At 43.2% G+C, this 17,561-nt stretch overlaps 1 protein-coding gene across 6 annotated transcripts in view; it reads left to right on the forward strand.

Annotated features, from left to right (window-relative positions):
• Positions 1-17,561, forward strand: part of ARMC9 (armadillo repeat containing 9) — a 147,473-nt gene that overhangs the window by 41,479 nt on the left and 88,433 nt on the right. For all 6 annotated transcript variants that reach the window (XM_072796654.1, XM_072796656.1, XM_072796657.1 and 3 more), the window contains 4 exons: positions 4,939-4,973; positions 9,307-9,418; positions 12,121-12,213; positions 16,750-16,840. In XM_072796654.1, coding sequence (XP_072652755.1) covers positions 4,939-4,973; positions 9,307-9,418; positions 12,121-12,213; positions 16,750-16,840 — 331 coding nt within the window. The remainder of the gene's footprint in view (positions 1-4,938; positions 4,974-9,306; positions 9,419-12,120; positions 12,214-16,749; positions 16,841-17,561) is intronic.

Genomic DNA, 17,561 nt, shown 5'->3' on the forward strand with positions numbered 1-17,561 from the left:
AGGGTTCTATTTCCGCCCTCCCCTCCTGCATTTACCCCGGCAGTCTGCTATGCAACTACCCCTCCCTGTTACAGACTTGGCTGTAGCAACGTCCCTTCTCTACGTGGTGGGGCTGTTCCTCTGATTCCCAGTTGCTGTGGCCTCTTCTGTCCCATGGCTAAGGCACATTTCCTCCCACTGTGGTTATTTAACCTCTTCTAGGTCATCTCTCCCCTTGAGCTCGCTTGCCGAGGGGGCCTGCCTTCACTGTTCATCTCTTCTCCTACGCAGCACAGGTGGCCACAGAGGTTCAGCATTAGTCCCAAGGCCAGGGAGGGAGGCTGATAACAAGTAGGCCTAGTCCTAGGTTTCCAGCCCCAAACAGCGCCTTCCACGACCTCAGGACGTGACAGCTGCTGTTCTCTGACCCTCCTGGGCTGCACACACCTGGCTGCCTTCCTATACAGCAGCTTTTTCCAAACCCAGTACCTACGGACACTAATCCTAGAGGGGTTCCCCATCCCCAAAACCAACCGCTGATGTATGAAGTTTGAGACATGTCATATTCTGAGATTCACAACACTCAGCAGTGCTAAAGACTCTTGAAGAGTCCAACCCGGTACATCTGCAGATGCTTTTGGTCAGGGATACTTTGTCACGTGACACCTTAAACCAATTTCTTAAAACACTTTCTGATGTTTCACGTATCATAGGCAAAGCTCCTCATTTCGCTGTTGGCCCACTCATGTGGACCCTGTTCATCCTTGTCCCCACCCCATGACTACTGGCTTTGGGGAGCAGTAACAGCCGAGGGCCAAGCTCAGGTTTCTTGCCTGTAGCTGAGCAGTGATGGAGGCATTTGCTTCCATTTCACTCTCTGCTCAGGTAGAAATTCACTTCTCGGTATCCAAGTGGTCCAGAGAGCCTTGCCCTGAGCCCAGCACCGTGTAGGTGCTCAATGAATAATTGATGGGTCACTATGTTCATTGTTCTGTCTTCTACTGGCACTTTGAAAGGTTGCCCTGCGTTCACTGTGCCTCTCAGGAAAGCACTTGTCCATTTACATATCCACAGTGAAGCACATGGCTTCCATGGAGACCTTTGCCTGAGCTCCCAGCATAAAATCTGGGAATCACTCAGTGCCCTATGGGGCCGTAGTCAGGGCCTCTTTGGTGGCTCCTTAGCAAGGGGATCCAGTCTGGGGCTGGTCCATTCATGTTCAAAATTCATTGTTAGCTCATGAGAGAAATTTTTATTATTTATTTATTTATTTATTTATTTATTTATTTATTTTTGCAGGGAAATTATTATTCTGACTGTGACTGATGATTTTGGAACTTCTCCCATCTTTCTCCTCTTGAGTTACTCTTTGCCAGCATGTTGTAGCTCTGTCCACTTGCCCATACACAGAACAGCACCTGCAGCTGGTAGCAATGACCTTTAGAAGTCTAGTCCAAAGTTGGATGGCTGGGTGACTTAGTCGGTTGAGTGTCTGCCTTGGGCTCAGGCTGTGGTCTTGGGATCCTGGGATTAAGCCCCTTGTCCTGTTCCCTGCTCAGTGGGAAGCCTGCTCCTCCCTCTCCCTCTGCTGCTCCCTTTTTGTGCTTTCTCTTTTTCAAATAAAATCTTAAAAAAAAAAAAAAAAGAAAGAAATCTAGTCCAAAGTAAGGTTTGGCCAAAAGATCGGAGCAGCCCCCTGACTGTTCAAATGTTACTATTAACATTTGCCTATTAGTTTGACTACTATTAACTGCCTTCATGCAGTGGGTAGGAAGTGCCTGTTGTGAGTTCTCTATTCTCTGAGCAAATTTATACTCAAGTATCAGGGTTAAAGTCAACATCAAATTCATAACTTAGAATGGAGCTCGGGACTTTTCAGCTCCAGCAGCCCCATCAGGGGAGGGGAGCTCAGCGTGGATAGGCAGAAAAGAAGGGGAAGCGGCTGACTTTCTGGGTGCTCTCAGAGGGGTCCACACCCCTGGTACTGCTATTGCCACCATTTGCAGATGAGGCACAGAGAGTTATCTGATTACTGATTCTCCCCCACTGAGTTGTAAGCTCTTTGAGAAAGGGGCTTTGCGTTGGTCACTCTGGTATCACTGTGCCTCATAGAGACCCGGCAGATAGGAGACAATCAGTAGGTACGTACTGAAGGAATGAAATAGCACACGCTCCTCTCTTTTGAGCATGCTGGCCCATTCTTCCCACAGCTCAGCTCTAGTGTTCTGGTTTTTTTTTTTTTTTACTTGATTGGATAATAAAAGCTCAGTAATGTTTAATACGCTGCCTCTTCTTATAAAAGGGTTAGTTATTAGTGTTTTTTAATTAATTTCTTACAGAGTAGATAGAATGATACAAAGTTTAGCAAAACAGAGGCAGTGTTTTAAAAGATCGAAAGGGGCATCTGGCTGGCTCAGTTGGTGGAGCGTGGACTTTTGATCTCGGGATTGTAAATTTGAGCTCCACGTTGGGTGTAGAGATTATTCAGGGTCTTGGGATCGAGCCCTGCATTGAGCTCTGAGCTGAGCCGGAAGTCAGCTTGAGATTCTCTCTCTCCATCTGCCCACCCCCCCGACCCCCATGCTCTAAAATAAATAAACTTTTTTTAAAAAAGATATTTTTAAAATTTTATTTATTTTTAAGATTATAAGTAAATGATAGGAAACTTTTTTTTTAATTTTTATTTATTTATGATAGTCACAGAGAGAGAGAGAGAGAGAGGCAGAGACACAGGCAGAGGGAGAAGCAGGCTCCATGCACCGGGAGCCCGACGTGGGATTCGATCCCGGGTCTCCAGGATCGCGCCCTGGGCCAAAGGCAGGCGCCAAACCGCTGCGCCACCCAGGGATCCCAGGAAACGTTTTTTTAATTGAAAAAAAAGGAAGGTGTTGATGAATTTTATTTGTGGATATATGAATTAGCCAATAACACTAATTTAAAAATATTTTTATTTTATGTTTATATTAGGCTAATATTTTAATATGACTAATACCCTTATTTGACTCATTTGACTTACTATCTTGGCCTTCTTAATGTGTTAGATGAGTAATTTAGATACATTTCAAATTTATTTTCTGAACTTCTTGCTATTTAAGCCAATAACAGGAATAGGCATTGCCTCTAATTTAAAAAAAAAGTCAAGGATTAAAAAATATAAGAACACACATGATCATGAGCCATTTAAAAGTACAGTTTGCTGTCTCCAAGGTGGGAATCTGTGTGACCCATAAATACTGCAGATGGAAGCAGTAGAGAATGGAATCATCAACTAGGATCAGTCAAGGATTCTGGAGAGCCCATCTTGGGAAGTCAATCCTCATTCATTCATTCATTCATTCATTCATTTATTAAGTGTTGATCACATGTCTCTGCCCAGGCACTGTACCAGGTGCTGGGTGCATATATTGAGGGTACTACATCTCCACTCATTATGGAACTCAATGTCTGCTGAAGGAGAAAGGCACAAAAATAATTGCAAAATAATCACAATCAATGTGATAATGTGTGGATAATAGCAATCAATGTGTGGATAATGACCATTCAAGAGCTGTGGTGACACACAGCAGACTGAGAACCACTGCCTGCCCCTCCAGGAAGGGTTCCACAGAGGGCTGAGATCTCTTCCTTCTCCTCTCCTTACTTTATTTTCCTGGAGTTCCTTAAAACCTATCCCAAACATATCACTTTACCTGTAAGTAATTCACTATATTCATCTAACAGATAAAGGCTTTACAGAACAGTAACCAAACATAACCACAATGCCAAATACAAGTGACACAGATTCTTAGTATCATATAGTACCAGTGCCGCCCATACTTAGATTTTGCTTATCTTCTCAAGATATTTTTTACAGTTGGTTTGAGTTGGTCTAACCAAGTGTTACAGCATTTGGTTTTTTGTTTCTCAAGTCTATTTTAATACATATTTAATATGGCATTGTTTGTAGTGACAAAAACAAAACAAACAATAAGTGGAACATTGAATATCCATAAAGTTGGCAGTGATTTGACCTGTAAGTAGGATTAAAAGCCTCTAAGTGAGATTAAAAGAGAGTGGGATTGGAGGGGGATTTTTCTATAAACACCTCTATAGTGTTTGGCTTGGTACAAAGTGCATATTATTTTTATATTCAAAGAGAAAATCTTAATAAAGAAAAAAATCAGGATAATAAAGTGATTTTCATTGCTTTTGTTCTCTGTAACATCTGACTAGGCAGCTTTAAGTGCCCCTGGGAGTTTGGGGAGAGCCCACTCATTTTTTCATGGAGTATTCCTTGGAGCAGAGTTGCAATGAACCAAGAAGGGTGGTGGGCAGCTTGGGAAATACTTGAGTAGTGTGTTGCTTAACTTCAGTTTGGGCTAACTTTATTTTATTTTATTTTTTAATTTTATTTTATTTTAAATTTTATTTATTTATTTGTTTTAGAGAGAGTGTGCCTTTGAGCCTGGGGTGGGGAGAGGGTAGAGCAGAGGGGACAAGCAGACTTCACACAGAGTCCAGCACAGGGCTCATCTCAGGACCCTGAGACGAGGGACTGAGCTAAAATCAAGAGTTGGATGCTTAACCAACTGAGCCATGCAGGCACCCCTATTTGGGCTAATTTTTACTTGTTTATTTATTTTAATTTATTTATTTTTATTTTTTAAATTTTATTTATTTGAGAGAGAGCATGAATGGGGAGAGGGGTAGGAGGGAGAGGGACAGGGAGCCGGATGGGCTTGATACCAGGACTCAGGATCATGACCTGAGCTGAAAGTAGATGCTTAACTGACTGAGCCACCTAGGCACCCCTGTTTGAACTAATTTTTAAATCATATATGATTATGATAAGAGAATACTGCTGGATAAAAAACTTTACAAATCTGTTGATTTTGTGTGAGCACAATGATTTAAGATTAATGCACTGCTTCCACTGTTTAACACGGTGTCTCTTCTTCTGTTCCCCTCCTCCATCTCCAGGCTTCAACCATGTTAAGAGCCTCCTTGGCACCTGGGTAAGTACTTGCTCTTAGGATTTGTTATGTGGAACAGCTCTAGGTAAAACTAGAATTCAAAGTAACTTTCATAAACACTTAACAGCCTAGCTTAGAGTAGTACCTTTGATTTACTGGAGCTCCACGTGGATATTAAAGGAAAGACCAGTCATTATAAGTGACACTGTTAAATTAGAAGTATCTTTTAGTATTAATTCTATTTATTTTGGAGAGATAGCATCAAAAGGAAAAAAATGTTAAATTGTACCTGTGTGTTCTATTCTCTAGAGATTAATCTTCCATCGTAGGGCAGTCAACAGAGTGTTGCAGTGTCTAAATGTTATGTTCTCTGCTGGCTCACATGTGAGCAGGGCCACAGAGTAGCTTTGTGCATGCCTGAGCATTCCTATCCTAATCAATGAGGTTGTCACCTTTGTGGATGTCTGATGTTCAGGAACTTCAGGTGAATATGTTGCAATAACAAGGAAGCTGAGGACCTTCGGCAGAGGCATGAGGACAGGGTGCATTCTGGTGACCCTCTGTGGGGTTCACTGGATGCTGTTAGATTACTCACGGCCTACTTCCTTCCTCAGTCCTGCCTAAGTCTGACACTGACCCATGAGCACAGACTGCCTGGGTTAAAATCCCACCTCTGCTGCCAGCTCTGTGACCTGGGCCACTTATGTAACTTCTCTGTCTCAGCTCCTTCACTTATAAAGACAATAATAACTTTCTTATAGGATTGTTGTGAGGATAAAAATGAGTTAATGTGTCCAAAGCACTTAGGGCAGTGCTGGGGGCTTGATAAACTCTCTGAGTGTTTGCTAATGTTATTCCCAGGGGTATAAGAGGCAAGGTCCCCTGCCAAGAGTGAGGGGGTGGGTAGTCAGTGAAGGGGCTTCAGAGGACAAAGGAGAAGGTATGACTCAGTCTTTTTGGAAAATGGGAGAGTGGCTGGGCCACAGAAACGTGGGGCTGCTCAGCAACTCAGCTGGCAGTAAGGTTAGCTGCTCATGTTGCCATTATGGACAAGAAACTATGGCCCACGTTTGATAGCTTTTCTTTCCTCCAGAAGAAGCATCCCAGCTATAGAACAATTTCAGACTTGGCTTTCCAAATGGAGCTCTTTTTTTTTTTTTTTTTTTTTTTTTAAGATTTTATTTATTTATTCATGAGAGACCCAGAGAGAGAGGCAGAGGCACAGGCAGAGGGAGAAGCAGGCTCCGTGCAGGGAGCCCGACGTGGGATTCGATCCGAGGACTCCAGGATCATGGCCTGGGCCAAAGGCAGGCGCCAAACCACTGAGCCACCCAGGCGTCCCAGAACTTTCTTATCTAGAATAAGACCTGGTTTAGATTTTATTTTATTTTTTTTATTTATTTATTTATTTTTTTTATGATAGTTACAGAGAGAGAGAGAGGGAGGCAGAGACACAGGCAGAGGGAGAAGCAGGCTCCATGCACCGGGAGCCCGATGTGGGATTCGATCCCGGGTCTCCGGGATCGCGCCCTGGGCAAAAGGCAGGCGCCAAACCGCTGCGCCACCCAGGGATCCCTGGTTTAGATTTTAAATTGAAATAGATTATCTCTCGGGCAGCCCGCATGGCTCAGCGGTTTAGCACCACCTTCAGCCCGGGATGTGATTCCGGGGTTCAGGATCGAGTCCCACATTGGGCTCCCTGCATGGAGCCTGCTTCTTCCTCTGCCTGTGTCTCTGCCTCTCTCTATCTCTCTCTCTCTGTCTCTCATGAATAAATAAAATCTTAAAAAAATAGATTATTAAATTTTAAATTGAAAAATCTTTTTTTTCATTGAAATAATTTCAGAGCTGCAAATATTGAACACAGGATTCTCCTATGCCCTTCACCCAGATGCCTGGTGTTGATATTTTGTGTAAGCCTGGTACAGTTATCAAAATCAGAAAATCAGTGCTGATATCATATCACATAATGTACAGGCCTTCCTCACATTTTCCCAGTTGTTCCATTGTGTCCTTTATCTGGTCCAGCATTCAGTGCAGGATCACATGTTGACATAGTTGTCGTGTCTATGTTTCCTTTTATATGAAATCATTCTTCAGTCTCTGTCTTTCATGGCCTTGATGCTTTTGAAGAATATTGGCCAGTTATTTGGAATTGGAATTTTTAAGGTATCTGTGTTCGTTTTCAAAAACAGTAGTATCTACCTCAGGGAAATAAGTCTCAAAATAATCAGTGTGCACATGTTTGAGGCACTGCTGTTTAACGTACAGGACAGGTGAACTGCCTCCCAGTAGTGTTTACTGAGATCTCATCTGATGCCCTGTCTCTAGCCTTTTTTCCTGGGCCTTCTGAGAAGATCTCATTTTGTCTTTTAAAAACTAACATTAAGAAAATTAGCATGTAATATTTCTTTATAATGTAAAACATGCTTATTACAGAAAAGTTGAATGCTATAGGCACATACGAAGAAAATTTTCAGTATCCTCACTGCTGCTCCCCAGAGGTCTCACCTCCATCTCTCTTCCACCCTTTAAAACTAATGACATAAGTGAAATGAGTGAAGGAGACTGGGAGGTACAAATTTCCACTTGTAAAATAAAAACTCTGGGATGCAGTGGACAGCATGGGAGCTATAGTCGATAGCACTGTATTACAAATTCAAAAGTTGGTGGGAAAGTAAATCTTAAATTGTCCTCCCAAGAAAGAAAACGTGGAAACTTTGTATGGTGACAGAGGGTAAAGAGACTCAGTGCAGTGACCACTTCACACTGCATACAGGTGTCAAGTCATTATGCTGTACACCTGTGACTAATGTAATATGTCTCAGTTACACGTCAATGAAAAACAAAAGAACCTTTCATCATTTTTTTTAAGATTTTATTTTTTAAGGTAATCTGTACCTCCAATATGGGCCTCAAACTCAGAACCCTGAGATCAAGAGTCAAATGCTCTACCCACTGAGCCACCTCGGTGCCCCAGGAACCCTTTATCTTGCATCGTTTCACCCATGTCCTCATGAGCCCCTATTTAGTATTGTGCCAGGAGTATTGATCTTAACATTAATATTCCCTGCAGAGTGTCAAAAAAACCAGATTGTTGTTTTGCTTTTGTTTTTTACTTGTTTTATGCTGAAATGACTATAGATTCACAGGAAGTTAAACCCCCAGCACATCTTCCATGACGAAGAAGTTAACATGGGGACAGCGCTGTTAACTAGACCACAGGACTTGCTCCCTTTTCATTGATTCTCCCATGCACTCCAGTTCCCTCCTGTTGAACAAAACAAACTGTGAAGACCAGGCAGTTCAGTGCTGCCCCATGAGGGAGCAGTCCAGTCCACAAACCTGCAATTCCAAACATGAAAGCAAGTCCTCAGTCACTAATCATAACCATATCCCAAACACATACACCACACCACAGTTGTGGGAATACATGTGTGGGATAGATGCATGAGTGTGGTATGTGTGTGTGTGATGTGAGGTATATATGTGAGGCTGTGTGTGTGTGTGTGTGTGTGAGTTACGAGTTATGTAAGGCATCCCTGGAGGGCTCCACTCAAGTCCTCTTGAGGAGGGTTTTTTTTTTTTTTAAGTTTTTATTTATTTATTCATGAGAGATACAGAGAGAAAGAGAGAGGCAGAGACACAGGCAGAGGGAGAAGCAGGCTCCATGCAGGGAGCCCGACGTGGGACTCGATCCCGGGTCTCCAGGATGACATCCTGAGCTGAAGGCACTAAACCGCTGAGCCACCCAGGGATTCCCCTCTTGAGGAGAGTTTGCAAATTTTCTTCTTGCTACTCTCTCCAGAGTTTGAACCCTCCCTACTTCCTGATACATCCTTTACTGTCCTGGGGGGGGGGATCAACTGTGCACCTCCTCTTCATGGTTTCCTAACCCTGGTCTGCCCTTAGCATCCCCTCAGTTGGTCCCTCGGACTTAAGAGGGCCAGCAGCTTCAGGTTTTGGGGAAGAACTCTTGCTGCCTGCTGCTACTGCTGGTCTTCAGGCTTTGCTCCAGGTTCTAAATAGGACTTTGGCCATATGGCAAGTCCTGGTGCCTCCAAGGTGATTCCATTCCCGTTGGATGGAGCTCTGGCCCAATGTGAGCACAGCGCTTTCTAAACCTGGTTAGGCATGGGCTCCTGATTTTGGGAAAGGTGTTAAACAAAACCCCAGTACCTCCGCAGGAAAGGCACAGCGGAGCTCACTAACGCTAGGGGGTGGGCAGCCTGGAAAGCCCTCTCTGTGGAAGCCTGTACTTAGTTCTAGGAGTAGAGAAAACAGCGGAGCTGCTGCTGGTGTCCCAGGACTCAGGAGGTCTAATGGACGTGCCCTTTTGCCCTTTCTCTCTCTTTGAACTTGTGTTGCTGAATAGGAAACTGAAGGATGTCCCATTGCTGCCTTCCTTGGATTATGAGAAGCTGAAGAAGGATTTGATTTTGGGGAGTGACCGCTTGAAAGCCTTCTTGTTGCAGGCTCTGCGCTGGGTACGTACCTTTCTCTTGAAGTTAAGGGGCAAAAAAGGCCATGTTGGTCTTTTTGGCTGGCTACCTTGCTTGTATCTTGTAACCTATCTACAAAATCCTTCTTCGTGCTGCCTGCCAACACCAAGAGCTAAAGTTAAAAAAAAAAGCTTCTAAAGCAGCCCTGGCCTCTTTATAAAAACCCCTGTGTTGCCACTGCCTTCCCTTGGTCGTTTGATATTGTGCCATTTCAAGCCCATCCCTGTGGTCAGTTGTGAGCTACACTCCCAGCCAGCAGGGCTGGTGTGTGATAGCCCAGAGTCATCCCCACATGACAGCTTCATGAAGACATCTGCATTCAGGTGTGACAATGGGGCCACTTGAGCAGATAGCAAGGGTGGGCATGACAAACCAGTCTTTGAGGGAAATAAAACCTCATCTGAATTATTGCTTTTCTTCCAACTCTTCAGACTGGTCCCAGTTAAGCCAGTGGTTCTCAAGATTTTTAGTTCTCAGACCTGTTTACACTCAGAAATTACTGAGAACCATAGAGGCTTTATGTGAATTTTATCTACCAATATTTATCTACCAGTATTAGAAATGAAAACTGAGAACATTTTAAATATTAATTCATGTGAGATAAATAGTCATGAAGCTAGAACATATATAGCATAAATATATATTTTTTAAGATATAAAAAATAACTATTTTCCAAACAAACTTAGTAAGAAAAGCAACGTTGTTTTACATATTGGCAAATTTCTTTAATGTCTGGCCTGATGGAGGACAGCTGGATTCTCACATCTGCTTCCCCATTTGATTCGTCACAGTGTAACACTTTGTATAGCCTCTGAGAAGTTGACCAAGGAAAAGATAAATCAGGGCCTCCTGGCTGACTCAATTGACAGAGCATACAACTCTTGATCTCAGGGTCATGAGCTCGAGCCCCATGCTGGGCATAGAAATTACTTAAAAAAAAAATAAAATCTTAAAAAACAAGATAAATCATATCTTAGTATTATTATGAAAATAATCATGATCTTGCAGACTCCCTGAAAAGGAGTTGGGGACCCCTAGAATTCCCCAGACTACACTTTGTGACCTACAGGGCTAGGCCAACACTAGTTGGCTCTTTTACTGGATGATCCATTCCAACGTAGCTTGTAATAGTGTCAGAGCCCTTCACGGATCCCTGAATTTCAGGGTATGTTGGCGTCAAAATGCCTTTGAGCAATTTCCCCATCTCTGTAGAAAAAGGTCTCCTTGCTTGCATTTCTGATGGTTGATAGGCTTCCTGGAATATGGTCCCAAGGAATACCCTGGGGATGCATCTCACATCAGCAGAAAGAGTCCTGGGGTCAGTTGGTGATGCCTGCCTCAGTTAACTAGGCTGAGTGGGCAGCATGAGTCATCTCGAGGGACCATCCCAGCCCCGCACCTGGCCTGTCTCTGCTCAGGTTAGCCGACTCATTCTCTGGCTCCCAGTTTGTCCGCCCAGCACTTCCTCTCAGCCCGTGCTACTGAGCATCTTGGTGAGACAGGCTATTCCTTTGCTGAGTGAATGATGTTGTCACAGAATCACCAGAAAAAATAAACAGGTGTCCAAAGATCTTGTCTGTATCCCCCTCCAGCTTCTCACGCCTCCACCTCATTCTAGCATCCGGGCCCCAGCTTCAGTGAACTGGACAGAAGGGTGGCAGCCCCCACATGTGGCACTCTTGACACACCCTCTCCCCTCAGGGCTCCCTGCTTGGCCGCTGGGGATCCAGTCTGTCAGCGACACCCCGCCTCTGGAGGCCACCACCTTTCACTCTGGGGGTGGTCTGCTGCTCTTGTCTTCTTGCCATGTTGTTCTTTACACCTCCAGCTCCTCCTCGGCCAGAAGCGGGGCCTGCCATCTCAGGCATCGTTAGTAGGATTTTCCTGGAAAAGCAAGGACATTTGCTCGCTTTAGTTATGTCACTTTCTCATAATTCACACCTGTGCACACTCATATACACACACACATTTTACACACTCCCCATACAAAATTTTTTTCCTAGCTCTAGGGACATTAAGTAAATTCTTCCTTAACACAAGAGACGTAGGACTTTCAAAATCTATAAAATACAACTTCACCTACTCCTTACACACACACACACACACACACACAGTATTGCTGCATCAGGCCCTGACGTATAAAGTCTAATTTATTGGCAGTGCATTTGCTCCAAGTCTTCCACAACCTGCCTTGTTTCCACGCCCCATTGAGCTCCACCACATGCACCATGTATTTTCATGCCTTCCTGACCCATAACACACTGCTGCTCCCGCCCCCCCCCCCCCACTCCCCACTATGCTCGTATTCCCCTATGCTGGCTAATAGTCTGCTCATCCTTCAGCGGCCAGCTCTTAAGCCCTTTCCTGTGAGAAAACCTCACTAGATGTTGGTGACCGGCCTCTCCCTTATCTGTACACTTACAGTCTGGGCATTTTACCACTTCTCTGGAGATTTCATGTGTGTAAGTTGACTCCTACATCACCCATTAGGAAGTATGACATCGTAACTTTTTGTTAGTTGACTGGTTGCCTGGGTAACCATTTCCTCCCAACCCCCACCACCCAACGGTATATTATTTACTTTGGTTAAATGTGTAGTTACTGCTACTGTCATTTAAAAGATACTGCTATATGAACATTTTTCTCCATATTAAGATGTGGGTCTATTTTCTTTTTCTTCGTTTTAGCGCTTGACCACATCCCATCCTGGAGAGCAGAGGGAGACCGTTCTGGAAGCCTACATTGGCAACGACCTCCTGGATTGTCACAGCCACAGCCAGGTCTGTGAGAAATGGGCCAGAGCCCAGCCACGGCCTTCATTTCAAGGGGATGATCTTATATGGTATTTTCAGCCTAGCAACCGTATATCAGCCTTGACCTTCTGTTAGCTGGTGAGATCTGCTATTTGCCCCAGACATTGGCCCCCTTTTCACCTCTAATAGAGTCCTAAACAGATTAGAACTGCTTGATTGAACTCTGGCGCTCTTTGCTGTCATCTTTCCTTTCCCCCAAATCCCAACTCTTTCCCTCACTCCACTGCTTAACCATGAGTCCTATATGACTATATAGGACTATATGAGGTCCTATATGAGTTCAGCATGACTTATGACAGGCAAGGCAGGTGAACTAATTCAATTATTTTTCATCTTGGCTCTATTTTTCATCTGAATTAAGATATGTTAACACTATATTTATATACAGCTTTGGACCAGATAGGTCTGATGATGCAGTGGGAAAAGTATGAGATTTGGAATGAGATTAATAGTTTTCAAAACTCTACACTACTGCCTGTGAGCCAGATAACCTTAAGTAAGTTACTGGGTCTCAGGGTGTTTCCCATGTCTGAGAAGGAGCCGTTACCTACCTCCTGAGGTTGTGGGGATGATTGTGTTTGGCCACATGTGGGAAGTACTTAACCCAGTGCCTAGCACAGAGTAGCCAATACATGGTGGTTCCCCTCCCCACTCCTGCCCCGCCTTACCTGTTATCAGTACCAGGCTTTGCTAGATAGGAGGAGGAGCAAGATCTTGAACGTGGCACATATATTGACACTGCATTTCATTATCTCCACTCAATATTTATCTAAAATGATCTTATTTAGATCATTTGCTCCCCTATTCTTAAGCTTCACAGTATGTACATTGGGTGAAATATCAATACCCCTTAGGATCATTGATGAAACAGCACCCAACAGTGACCCAACATGTTAACCTATCATGCACATAAGTAGTAACGTTCAAGAATTTGGGGTTGCCAGTTTATTCTTTGAAAGTAGTCTTACTGTCCCCATGAGACAGTTGTGTGTTAAGTTTGCAAAATGGTCTCTCAAATTTTTTACTTATTTCCTTTTACTTTTGTTTCTGCTTATATTTGTCATGGCACAGAAACCGACTTATCAGGCATGAAGCAGCTGAAAAATATATTGTGACTTTACAAACTCAAATTCAAAGAGTAAATTCTATATTGAATCTTTCTGAAACTATCTTATTTCATTTCATCTGAGATGCATTTTTCTCCCCTATTTTAGGATTCTGGGAAATTAGAGCATATGTAATAGTTGATGGCCTGTTGTAGTTTATTTGGCTTCTTTTCTTTCTTGGTTGTATATATAAAAAATAACGTTAAAAAAAAAAATAACGTGTCCTCTAATGAAAGACATCTTCGGTTTTGTCACAATGCTGTGATCTCTGTAGCCACTGAAGACATGTTATTTCTTCCCCATGTCATTATATTTAATTGCTGTGATTTATTTTAAGTAAGGAATGAGCTGGAGCTATCTTAAGATGTCAGAGAATCTGAGACTCCTGGGTGGCTCAGTGGTTGAGTGTCTGCCTTGGGCTCAGGGTGTGATCCTGGGGTCCTGGATCGAGTCCTGCATCAGGCTCCCCGTGGGGAGTCTGCTTCTCCCTCTGCCTGTGTCTCTGCCTCTCTCTCTATGTCTCTTATGAATAAATAAATTAAATCTTTAAAAAAAAAAGGTCAGAGAACCTGCAGAGCAGGAAATCTCCTCATACAACATGGATGCCCTGTCACCATGACACCAAGATAAAATGGCTCTTTCAGCCAAGAAATTGGACTGGTTGTTTAGTGAGTTCTCCTAGCTGAGCTGTTCTCAGAGTTTAGCGTGCAACAGTCTTATCACTTGGAAAGCTCATTAAAACACAGATTACTGGGCCCTTGTGCTTTCTGTTTAGTAAATCTGGAATGGGGCCTGAGAATTTGCATTTGCAACAAGTTTTCATGTGATGCTACTGCTGGTGGTCCAGAACCACACTTTTGAGCATTACTGTTTTTCCTTCTCTTGTTGGTGGAACATGTCTTATAGTTAATAGCTTTCAGAGAAAGGATGGGTGAGAAGTAGATTTTTTGAAATTATGTATGTCTGAAAATGTCTTTATGTTTTGTACAGAATTCTGGGTTGTACATAATTTTCCTTTATTATTTGGAAGACCTTGCTCCATTGCCTTTTAGGTTCCAGAGTTGCTGTTGAGAAGTCCAAACCCATTCTAATTCCTGAGCTTTTGTATATGGCCTGGTGTTTTCTCCCTAGAAGCCTGTTGAGTCTTCTCTTTTCTTTTCTTTTTTTTTTTTAAATATTTTATTTATTTATTTATTTGAGAGAAAGAGCATGCACAAGCAGGGGGAGGGGGAGAGGAAGAGAGAGAAGCTGACTCCCCACTGAGCAGACAGCCTGACTTTGGAGCTCTATCCCAGGACCTCGAAATCACGACATGAGCTGAGGGCAGGCTCCTACCTCACTGATCCACTTGGGTGCCCCTTGATTCACCATTTTGAGTGCATTGTGAGCCCTTTCCGTCTGACAAGTGCAGTTCTGGGAACTTTCCTTGATTTTATTTTGTTAATAATTTCCTCTCTGTGTTCTCGTTTCTCTCTGAATGTCGGACCTCTTGAACTGGTTCTCCAATTCTGTCTTTTCTCTCATATTTTCCATATTTTTCTTCTTGCTCTACTTTCTGGGAGATCTCCTTATCTTTATTTTCCAACCTTCCTGTCCAGTTTTTCACTCCCCCTTTTTATGGTAACCTGGTATTTCATGGATACAGTATAGCCTCTTGAGTCTCTGAGCTGCTATGAATGACATGTTTTTGCTTATCTTTGGTCTTCTTCTCCCTGCACAGGCCTGTTTCCTTCAGGTTGCCCTCCCTCCCCCACATTTGTTTTGAACTTATCTCCCATATTGGGAACTTGCCTCAGGTTTCCGGTAGACCATGGTTATCTCATAATGTTCTGAGGGGGCGGGAATGAAAGCTAGTTAGAAATTCTGACTATGAGGGTAGGGCCTGTCCACGCAGAGCTCCACTGAGGGTGATCCAAGTAGGCTCTTGAGTAGGAACCTCTGATGTGGAGGACTCTGGTTCTTTTCTCTTGGGTTGGTCATTTTCCTCTGAGAAGAGTCTTATCTCCTCCCTAGAGGATGAGGATCTGGGAGCCAAGTAGGAGAAGAGGAGGGGGTACTCTCTGTGCAGTGTTCATTCTACCTTCAGGCACTGCTCCCTTTCCCCATTTGGGCGTGGAAGCTCTGCTCACTTGTGCCAGGTATCCCCTCTGTTACAGGATCTGTGTCCCCTTAGCGCCCGTGGTTCTTGGTCACGCCACTTCAAAGAATGAAGAGGTAGATCAGACCAAGAGTAGTGGGCAGCAAAGTCTATTGAGCAGGAGTATAAACCTCCCAGAGAGGGGAGGGGGGCCCAAGTGGGTTGCCCCCAGAGTTTCTAAATTTAAAGGGTTTTATGAGCTCTTTTACAGAACTCTCTTAAGCAATCAGGGTGTGCTGAGTCACACCAGTCAGAGCTTTGATCATGTATCTGTCTGCCTATTAGGGTTAATGCCTCTGTGCTGATGGTCTTTTTTTTTGCTGACACTTGGGGGCTTATGTCTTCGCTGCCCCTTGCCCAGGATAGAGACAAATGGTTTGTGGTTAATCATCTTATTTTGGGACATTTTGCAGAAGTCGTTTTTGCAAAGGCTGCAAAACAGAATGCAAGTGTGGTCCTATCTAAGCTGTAAAACAGGATGTTAGTGCTGTTTTAGCCGTCCTGCTTCCATATTTTCTTGTTGGGGACCCTGGCCCTGACCACCTACCTGTCCAACTACTAACACATCCAGAGACCTTTTGTGTTACCCTCGCAAGGAAACACCCCCAGACCGATGGTGGGAATATGCAGGAGGACAGTTGTGGAGGAACAACAAGAGTGGAATCCAGCTGCTGCTTTAACAGCTTGTATTCATTCTTTATTTTTTTTTCCTTTTGAGGATTAAGTGCCGCAAATTGGGTAATTTCTCATTGCCTGTTGCTGCCTTTGAGACTTGGCATTCTTGGTTCTGCTAAGTCTTTTACCCTATATTCCTGATTCCAAAATTATGTTGTTACATTTCTTCTGCTGTCTCTCTGTCCTTCAGAATTTAAATCTTTTTTTAAAAAAAATCCATTCACTGTAGTTTTACTGTGGTTTGCAGGGAGCAAAATTAGATGCGTCTATTGGACCTATCATTAACCTGGAAAAACATGAGCAACAATAATAGCAAACAGCATTGCCTCCCTTGTGCCAGCCACTGGCTAGGTGCTCAGTATAATTCAGTCTTTCAGTTTAGAAGTCTGAATAACTGATTTTTGTCAACTCTCATAAAAAATCCGTTGGAAATTGAGACTTCCAAATGAAGTGTTGACTTTAGTCTGTTTATTTCACCTCTAATAAATTCGCACAGAGGCAGAGAACAGCAGACCCATAGAGGAAATGTATGTTTGGCTGTTTTCTTTAACCTCATCATTTTCCTCTTTGGATGTGTCTCCCCAGAGGACTGTGCTCCAGCTGCTGCATTCAAAGAGCGAGGTAGTACGGCAGTACATGGCCCGGCTCATCAATGCTTTTGCATCCCTGGCAGGAGGTAAATCATTAGCTTTTCTTCAAAGAGAACAGCTAGGTCTTATTTAAGGCATTTTGTTCCTCTGAAAGCAGACATTCTTCTTCAGGTTTCTTAAAGACACTGTATATTTCTTCAAGAGATCCCTGTGCAGTGCATCGAAGGGGTCTTTTGCAAATTGGTTGTTGTCATATTGCTTAGTTTAGTCAGAGCAAATTTTGATGGTTTTAGAGTTTATTCCATAAGCCTTCTTATTTTATTTTAAAGCTTTCTGGTTTTTTTAACAGTACTAGTTAGATTGTTTTCAAGTATATAACAGGTGATGCATTTTCTATATTTTTTTGCTTAAGGCAAAATAAGGTTAGTGAAATAATCAAAGCTGATCCCCAAAGCACTGCACCATTTCCTTCAAAAGAGTACAACCTCTTGGGACACTTGGCTGGTCAGGTTGGTGGAATGTGTGACTCTTGATCTCTTGGGATTGTGAGTTTAAGCCCCACAGTGGGTATAGAAATTACTTAAAAATAAAATCTCAAACAAAAAGTAGATAACCAAGAAGATCTGAATTCCAAAGATAATACATACCAAAGCTGAATTCAAAATGATTTTATGGAGCATCATTATCTTCTATAAGTTCTACTTTGTTTCAGCTTTTTAAATGTAAATAAAGGGAGTTTTCAAATTATGAATATACGATACTCCAAAAGTTGGTTCACCCATTCATGTGCTTATTCTTCCATCCATT

Source organism: Canis lupus, chromosome 24 (assembly GCF_048164855.1).
Source record: "Canis lupus baileyi chromosome 24, mCanLup2.hap1, whole genome shotgun sequence".
Classification (NCBI taxonomy): domain Eukaryota; kingdom Metazoa; phylum Chordata; class Mammalia; order Carnivora; family Canidae; genus Canis; species Canis lupus.